Source organism: Daphnia carinata, chromosome 4 (genome assembly GCF_022539665.2).
Source record: "Daphnia carinata strain CSIRO-1 chromosome 4, CSIRO_AGI_Dcar_HiC_V3, whole genome shotgun sequence".
NCBI classification, from domain to species: domain Eukaryota; kingdom Metazoa; phylum Arthropoda; class Branchiopoda; order Diplostraca; family Daphniidae; genus Daphnia; species Daphnia carinata.
Genome location: NC_081334.1, coordinates 8,953,697 through 8,963,386, shown reverse-complemented (window position 1 = coordinate 8,963,386; position 9,690 = coordinate 8,953,697). Strand labels below are relative to the sequence as shown.

General features: G+C 39.2%; 1 protein-coding gene across 1 annotated transcript; it reads left to right on the top strand.

The window, feature by feature from the left end:
- Positions 1–1,187: 1,187 nt before the first annotated feature.
- Positions 1,188–6,061, top strand: LOC130692742 (anillin-like). The gene is given in 17 exon segments (XM_057515825.2): positions 1,188–1,285; positions 1,352–1,412; positions 1,532–1,697; positions 1,799–2,226; positions 2,332–2,962; positions 3,055–3,484; positions 3,553–3,721; positions 3,808–3,981; positions 4,082–4,219; positions 4,276–4,396; positions 4,462–4,623; positions 4,698–4,786; positions 4,851–5,033; positions 5,106–5,277; positions 5,280–5,437; positions 5,495–5,623; positions 5,693–6,061. Coding segments are annotated over 16 exon segments (3,309 nt in total). The 5' UTR covers positions 1,188–1,285; positions 1,352–1,394; the 3' UTR covers positions 5,834–6,061.
- The last annotated feature ends 3,629 nt before the right edge of the window (positions 6,062–9,690 follow it).

Below are 9,690 nucleotides of genomic sequence, written 5' to 3'. Positions count from 1 at the left end.
TTTTCTGATTCACCGGCGACCTGTCGGTAACTACTGTGCGCCTGGTGTGTTTCTAATGTTGCTATTTGCCATGGTGATACAAGTTATACATCAAAACGTCTCTTTCAGTTTATCGTGTATTGTTACCGAAAAATAAGAATAAAATAAAAAGAGGACGGTTGTAATTTCATGCATTCAGAAAAAATGGTCACGTGTTGCAACTTAGAAGACCTTTGCGTACTGCACCAACGTACAGGAGGAAGCAATCCTTGGGATTGACAAGCCAACCTAATAGAAGCCATCCGACTAACAACAAAACAGTAAAAAAAAAAACTAGCCGACTTGAGTAAGACAACAGTCAGGTGTGTTCAATACGCTGTGACCTCCATACGAGGCCCAATACACGTTATTACGCTTAAACTGTTCTCTTATCCATTATTTGAGGTCCAATAACACGTTCCGCTTAAAAAAACAAAACAAGCCTACAGAAAAATGAACTAAACAAATATAAGCTTTTTCGGAACTTATGAGAGCCCCCCGTACTCAACGGTTAGGGCGTGGCATTTAAAAGATATGCATGAATGGCGAATAAAACAAACACATTCATCAGACCTGGCCAGATTATGTCGGGCCGTAGATCGTGTAAAATTACAAGAGCTTTTAACAAATTATCCCAGATTTCAATGAATATTTTTCTGAATGAAAATTTGTAATATACCCACAGATGAAATGGACAACTGGGAAACATGGTAAAGGATTAAAGTAAAGTTTTTCCCTTTTTGTGTGGTCTTATAAATGCATCATAATCTGGGAGTGACAAGCGGCAGGCACCATTACGCCAAAACCAAAAATAAGGTAATGCCGAAATGTTGAAAAAATCCGATGTACCGTTGGTTTGGATGGTTTGGAGATACGTTTGAATTTGAATTTCATGACATCGCCCACATGTGTCAGTACAGCTTCTAGTGTGCAGACAGCAGACAGTCTGTTATATTAAAATGGATCAAAATAAAAATTAATAAGACTTGCTGTTCGCTTTTTTTCTTCTCCGTTCTGCACATTTGACAAATGTAACAAATAATACTTATTTAATGATTAGTCATACTTCGATATTATTCAATAGTCGAAGTTATGACTAAAAACTAAATAATCGATTACCACTTATGTGCCCTCCCACTGTCAGTTTTTGAATATTTCTCCTGCAACGGTTCGAACTTCGAAGATAGAATGGAACAAACATAGTCTTCGTGTGGCAGTTGATAGTTCTAAACTTAGTCCCTGAGTTTTGTGTGTGAAAATTTTTCCGGTAACAATCTCATAATAGGTTCTAATCGAATTTGTTTGTAATGAAATTATTTTAATTACCTTGCAGGATAGAATTATACTCATTTATTTATGTTTACACTCCAAACAAAATGGATTTATTTACTGAGGTACTTGTCAGCTCATTTTTACCAAGTTATTCTCATATTGTTTCACTTATTTCTGTTAAATAACATTTGGAATTTTTTAGCAACTTTTTAAAAAATGTAATGCATAATCTTAATTTTAGAACATGATAAAAAGAACAAAGCAACGGCAAGAACAACTGCATAAATCTAAACCAAACTTTGGATTTGATGCAAGTCCAACTAAGGAATCATTAGGTGATTCAAAAAATGCACAATTGTTGGCTCTTGAGAAAAAAGAAAATTTAGCAGGAAAGGAAAACAATACAGGTAAATAGTTTCATCAAAATACAAAAAGATATCCCTTTGATTATTTTTGTGAAAAATATTGAAAGTGATGCTATTTGTTTCTGATTTGTTTTTCTTTTAAGGTTCAAAATCCACCCAAAGTAGCCCCTTAAAAAATCAAGCATCAACAGAGCAAACTCCACCGTTGCAGATGTCACGTAAAACAAGATTAGAAGTACTTGCACATCGAGTAAAGGATTGGGAAGATCAATCTGGTATATGTCCAAAACCAATATCTTCCACACCTGAAAAAAATGTAAAAGTAGCTGGTACCCCTCTGAAATTCAACGATCACACAGCTTCAAAATCCAGAAGCGCAAACTCTATTGCAAAGGCTAGCATACTTTTGCCTAATGATAAGCTGGATGGTGGCTTTTCATCCAAAAGTACCATCTGCTCATCATCCAGGATGCAATCAGAAGAAAACACCCCTGTAAAGTTACCAGCTAGTGAAGAATCATCCACACCATATAAATCACTTGTGTTAGACAAATCAGTTCTTCAAAGCTTGGTATGTATAAGCAAATCCAAAATTCATTTGTTGCCAGCACCTTAGCTCGTACTGGAAAATTTATTTGCTGTGGCCAGAAAATTGTAAATATTTTTATTTGAATAGGAATCGCAGGGGTTCACACCAACCGAGTCACGTTCTCGTCTGATTTACGAGTTTGAAAAAGAACAGGAAAATGAGATAGAAGAAGAATCGGCAAATTCCTGGACATTTGCTGCTGGATCACCATACAAGTCATCTCCCCCCAAGAAAATAAGATCACCTGATGTTGCGCAGCTGGACAATACGCCTTCGAAGCTGAAAGGCCCATCTCACTCTCAAGGAAAATTGTTTACCAAAACAGGTGGCATCGTTTCACCCAACGTCAAACCTACAAAAATTGTACACAACGTGCGTGACGATCGGACATCTATTCGGCCTTCATCATTGTCGCACGTAATTGGAACAGAAAATTCTAAGAAAGCAGAACCCAGGCTCCGTTCCGTGCAGGAACTCGCAGCGCAATTTGACTCCCCTCCCCCGGCTTTAAAAGATCCGGCCGATATGACAATGTCAGAAAGGAAGGCTTTATTTGAACGGAAGAAAGACCATGTTTCAAGTGGAAGATTTGGGACACCGCAAGTAAATCGTAGTGTCACTCCATCAAGGAACGTGAACATGGATGATAAAAAACAAAGAAACATGGGAAGTGGGATAAAAGAGCGATCACATGTCCTTCCATCGGCGTCGCCTTCCGGTAAAATTTTTTTCTTGATCTTCCATATTTAAAAAGTTGTCACAACTAGGTTTAAAGAAAAGTTAACTGAAAAGGATATTTCCGTGTTGTAGGTTTAGGCATTACTAGGCCAAACGATGTGAAGAAATTTGATGGCCTAGGAAATCGAAATATAAAAAAGATGTTAGATGAACCTGTTTCAGTGTCATCAGTTTCAAATTTCGTTACTAACTGCCAACCGCAGCAATCAACCATTTTGAGTTCTGCGTTGGCCACAGCTACCACTTCGTCAAATTTGGATCAGGCGCCAAGTGCCATTCCTTGTTTCAGCGCTGAACAATCTATTAGCAAGAAATCAGAGGAGCAGCCGAGTAATCCGGCAGATTTATATGCAGGCCTTCACCAAGTTCGCCCTATTCGCGTATCACCACCAAAACCGGGTAAACTGTATCCTTGTTTATCAGATATTGACAGTGTGACAGAAAACGAATCGGAGCCGGATGAAAATGAGAATGAAGAAGAAGATACCCCTAAAAGTACCGAGTATGCATACAGTAAAAAAAATTACATTTATTGCTTCTTTTAAATTGTCAATTTTGATTGCCTATCAGTGACCGCGATACTAGGGCTAACCAAGATTTCGATAGTAGCTTTACTATTGACATTCTTGGACGGGCGGGCTTAAGCAATTTTATCAATACACCGAAACGGAAACTCCAAGAAATGCAGCCAGATCATCAACAAATGCGTTCTGCGTTGGGCACAAAGGCAAATATTTCGGTAATGCAAAGCAAAAGAAAAATAATAATAACATAAAATAAATAAACAAGAAAAAAAACTCAATTTATAATTTTTTTTTCGAACAGGAAAGCGACGATTCGACCGATATAAGTGATTTGTTAAATGAAGCATTGGATAGTCCAGGGCAATCCGCATCTCCAAAGCAACAAAAGAGAGACGGCAGCGATGACGTGACATTAGAAGACGATGGTTTGGCTATTTCGTTGTTTCATTCTGTTAGTTCTTATCGCCAGCAGAAGGTATGTCAGTCAAACTTGTAAAAATTTTCCCTTATTCATGTCCAGATCAACCACAACCGCGTAATAATGATAGATACTTTTACAAAACACTTTCGTACAGGAAAAAACGTTTACACCAATTAAACAAATAGTGCGAAACCCTGAAGTTCGCCAGGTTGCCTCGAATCAACAGCCCTATCATTCAAGCGAGTCCAATGAAATGTCGATTCAACAACAAATACGCAGTCTTCAGGATGAGGTAAATATTAAACAAATTACCTGATGATACCTTGTGTTAACACTTCTCTCATCTAGATTTCTACGCAGCAAAATGTTATGGCTCAAGCTTGCCAAGCACTTAATTTGTGCCGTGCGACCGCCGAGTTTTCTGGCTCCACCGAGCAAGTCGAAGGCGAAAAACTTCTTCTAATCTCCAGTAGGTTAATCCAATGCTCTCAATATACACTTTCATTACCTGAACCTATGAATGTCATCCACTAGGCCAGAAAAGACAAGCAGCCATAAACGAGATTCAGAAACTAAAAAGTGAGGCAGCCATGAAGGGGATTTCGAACAACTTGGCCTCCCGCGGCACTCTGTCGTTGAGCAATATTGGACTTCCACTTAAAAAAGAGTTTCTGTCCATGCTTCCGAAAGGCGGAGGTATGCAAAGTTTTATAATGATTAATTTACAATGATGAAACGTCGCAAGACACTCATGGTAATTGTTTCTAAAGGCGACATTGTCCATTATTTCATTGTGCTGATTCGCAGTCGGGGTCAAGTTATTCCGCTACAAATGTTGTCAACGGTAGATGGTATACAGGTAGATTAAGTTTTATTTATACATTTTTTGTCATCTGTACAAGCAATAGATTTTTTCTAATTAGGATGGTGCATTACGTTTTCCAAATTTGGTGCAACTGAGAAACCTATCTGCTGACTTTGAAGTAGCCGTAGAAGTCTACGCCTTACAAACAAGGAAAGAAAAAATGAATCACGAGACAAAGTATCATATTCGAAAGGAGAATAGCAAAATGCGATTAACTCCTAAAAAGTTTTCTAGCAAAACCGTAAGTGCACAGACCGTTAAGGAATTGTTTGTCACTTCCAACGCATAATCTTTTCATTTTGGGCGCATGTAGGACAATCGTGGATTGGCAAAAACACCGGCGTCAGCAGGATCTTCTGGTGTTACTTTACGCAATTCTAGTTTTGGATTAGTAGGAGTAGCCAACATAACATCGGCGACTTTAAGAAAACGAGAATGGTCTTTGGATAGAGTACCATTTGCCTCTCCGATTGATGGAACACTTCAGCTAAGATTCAAAGTCATACCGAAAGTCTGGTTGAAGAACGAGGGTTTTTAACTGTTTTTGAAGATGTTGGTGGATTTGGCGCTTGGCATAGAAGATGGTGTCTATTGTCAAATGATCAGCTTCTCTTCTGGAAATATCCGGATGACGAGAAACATAAGGTAGCTTGACTAAGTTTAGTTCTTGGCATCTGATATTCATTCATTGATATCACCTAGGAACCACAATACTCTATCAATCTACGGAGATGCATAACAGAAAATGTTGGCGTTGTTTCGCATGATGTTTGTGCACGACCCAACACGTTTTTGCTCATCACCGTTCGACCGAAAGAGGATACCGACCAAGTAAGTCTTTTTAAATGTATTTAAAGAGCCGTTTCTTGGTTTGGTATTTAATGCTTTTCAAAATATTAGGATTCTCTAGTAATGACCTGCTATCCCAATGAAACTGCTCTACGTCATCTCGTTTGCGCTGACGTGAAAGAAGAACGACAGCTCTGGTGCACACAGATAAACAGAGTTTTAGCCAACCTAAGAGTTTGGAACTTGGAATGAGTCCGCCCTTGACACTGATTGCAACAAATTTTCAAACGTTCATCGGAACTCAAGAGGAATCTTTAGTGGATTTTGTCTATATTTTTCGTAGCTTTGATTTTAATCTTGAATTTTACATTCTATTTCAACTTAGCATTTTTACTTCACCCATATACTAATTTTTGTGATTTCTGAGAGCAATTTGAAAATTCATAAGTATTAGTTAAATACATAACTGGTCTTCATTGGCATGTATTTTGTATCAATTTAAGTTTTATTTTCGTAATTTTAAGGGTATATGAGGGTTTAAATACGTTTGTGACATGACGCTTACTTTTCTACGGCTTGTAAGAGTAAGTCAGAATTTTTTTTTTTATGTAACTCGAAATGTCACACACTTCCAATACCGACCGCTAGATGCCCTGGCACTCGCCTCTCTCCGTTACAGACGGCATGTACTGCACTCTTAGGCGAGTTACAAAAAGGACTCCAGCGTTTCTGACTTTTGGTTGCAGGTTTACGACACCTGGACATCTGGAACCCGACGATAGGACATCCGTCTACCGACGTTTGGACTACTGGTTACCGACGTCTGGGCTCAACAACGAAATGTTGCTGAACTAAACGTGCGCTACACATTCCGACAAGAGAACTCCCGTGCCATGGACATTATGACTTCAGACCGTTTTTTTACTTGAGGATTTGGACTGAAAAACGTCAAACGGATTCGCATGTGAAGGACAAACGGACTCCCGATCCAGTGACATCTCGATCCAGGTACGCAATAATTTTTTTATTTCTTTCACCTATAGTATCACCAAGTAGGTAAGTATTTAATTGATTCAATTACCAGTGTATTGGATTTGGTACTTTTTTAAACTTAAAATCAAATCCTCGAAAAAAAAGATCCGGCAAATCATTCCAAATCAAATCAGGGTGAAAAACCGGTTTTTCAAATCAAATCTTTGAAAATATGGCTGAAATCCAAATCATTTTATATTTTTAAAAATCCAAATCAAATCCAAATGAAATCCAATTTATTTTTCTTTTTTCTCTTGCCGATTGACAGTTTCCAAAAGATGAGCATTTCGTTTAATGAATACAAGCATGTCAAACAATTTGGGTTTTATCTTGTTTCTTTTTGCTGACAAAATGTCAACTGCCGTGCTAAATGCACGCTCAATATTAGCGGAAGAACATGGAATTCCCATGATATCCCTTGCAATTGGGGCTAAGGCTAGGAATCTATGTTGGTTAAGATTCCAATATTCACATGGACTAAAATCAAGACCTAAGTGACCCTTTTCATTCACAATTGGGGGCTCTTTCAGATAGTTATCAAATTGATCGAGCACTTTCGACACACCCCTTGACAAAGTTCGAAGGCGAACAAGCACGCTGGCGAGTAGAGGACGGATGAATTGTCTTGCTCGCTTATGAACAGGGGTAGCTTATGGATTTTCATCTTCAGCACCACTGCCAGAGTTGTCTTCATTGTCTCCCCCTTCTTCGTTACCAGCTTAAATTTCAAATAATAAATTCAACCATATAAATCAGCTTACCTAAGACACAAATGTGCATAAGACGCATGAATGTAAAAGTGGTTTTCATACCGACTGTCGCAATCTCAGTAATTTCTTAGTAGTAGCAATGACGTCTTCTTCGTCTTCTCCGGCTGCTGTTATCCACGTTCCCTTTATTCTTGGGTCAAGCAGTGATCCTGCAATAGTTAAGAAAGTTAAAGAAATAGTATCATAACCATATCATTGACTTCAACGTTAATACATACCCAATACAAAAAAGGTATCTTTTGTAACCCATCCCAATCGTTTAGTGAGAGATGTGCTTAATTCTTCTGCCATGCTTTTGCAAGAAATTATGAATTTTGCTTCGTGATTCACTTTTGGGTCCGAAGAACATAGGTTTACCAAATCCAAATAAAATGGAATTACCAATCCTACTGTTTCCGTATCCTTCCGGAAAACGTCTGTTGCAATTTTGAAGGGCTCTGGTAGGGTAACGAACTCTTTTAAACATTTCAGTTGCAGAGATGAAAGTGATCCGTGAGCTTTGCAATTGCCTTTGGCATGTGGACGATTGCCCCCTTTAACAAATGCCCCCCCCCCCCCGGCTCTGCTACAGTTGCCCCCCCCCCCCGACTTTTGCCCCCCAATATTGATGCCCCCTAACTAATGCCCCCTTAACTAATGCCCCCTGTCAAATATAACAATTGACCCCCATTTATGGTTTTTAACTGTCTTGTACAAAAAGCGAACGCTACAATAAATTATTATTGGCAACTACCTTGCGTTTGTTTTCATTGTTATTGTTAATGGCGTCTGCTACTGGCCTGTTCGATACTGTCATCAAATAATATATTGCTGTCTGCTATTGCAAAGTGTAGTGGTGAATGTCGTGTGTGTGTGTGTGTGATTCCTATGTTTTGATCTATCGGACTTTGGAGGTAGGTACCAATTATCAATTAATTTAATTGACCCATTTTTGCCCGGCTGGCTATATCTTCGTGGTGCATTTTTTCTCATGTTTATCTCGGTGGGCAATTTTGCACGGTTTGCTATTCCTTAGCAAGTATGCCATCGAAGAATCCGGGTTCAATTCCCGGTTGGGTACCTCGGTACTCAGGGTATGACGTGGTGACGAGAATCTGGTGCAATCATGGCAACATGGTTGGGCGACCTTCAGGTAATTGTCATTGCTGAAACCGATCGATGAAGATAATCGCCATATCCAGCTAGTCGCCGGGTGCTATGGAAAGATGTCCGATTCGGTTGGGGGCCCACTAGAGCTAGCCATCCACCATGGATAGCGGAGTGCTTAGTGCAATACAGCCGGTGTAAAAGCCGGTGGCGCCGCGATGATTCCATCCTGAGGTTAGTTGTTTTGTGCTTGTTGCTTCTTTATTTCTCTGCTTTCTTAAAGACTGGACCCAAGTGCATGGTGTATCAGTGTGAAGAAATTTGTTAAACCAAATATTTAGATAGCGAAATGCATTCAACAAACTATAAAATAATTAAATGAATTTTTTTAATTTATATTGCTTTGAAGTGAGAGGAAGAACATGGTCATCGCAAGTTTTCAGTGTTTTTGGCCTGGTGAACCGGACCAAAAATTTGGTGGAATCGTGGCACCGGTGGCTGAATGACCGCACGGGAAAATCCCATCTTAATGTTTGGGATTTCATCTGTAAGTGTGGGCGTTAGCATATTTTGAAATGCATTTAATATGTACAATTCTGAAAGACAATTTAAACAATTCATATTTTTCAGATTTTATCAAGGAAGCAGAGGATTCTAAAGCTCGTGATTACCTAGCCGAGTCAGAAAATCTACGAACAACCAGAAGACAACCCCTTTCGCAGCGAAAACGGAATGAGGTCATATAAAAAAACGGAGGATTTTATTGAGGGTTCCATCTCTATGCGGGATTTTCTAAAAAAATCCAGGCATTTAACTGAGCCAGACGTAAGTTCGCATTTAATTGGTAACTTATAATTTATCTTAATAGCGTTGAATTATGTTTTCAGCTGATTACACAAAACCAAGCCGACTCGACTGAAAGGGCAACAATTCAACCCAGAAGGCGATTCTTGGCTGGAACTGTTAGAGCGCCTGCAATTAACCACGCTTCTCCTACAGTCGAGCCAGCCGACAATGATCATGATCCTTCGGCTGAAGCCGAAATAACGCCTGTAACCAGTCGCCCACGCCGTATCGTTCACGTACCCCGTCACCTGTCAGCAGACGGTGATTCCCCAATTACGCCTCCCAGTCGACGATGTACCCGCAGAAGACAATAATAAAACCTGTTTTACTTATTGTCTATCATATTGCATATGGAAGGGGGGCTATTGTTATGTT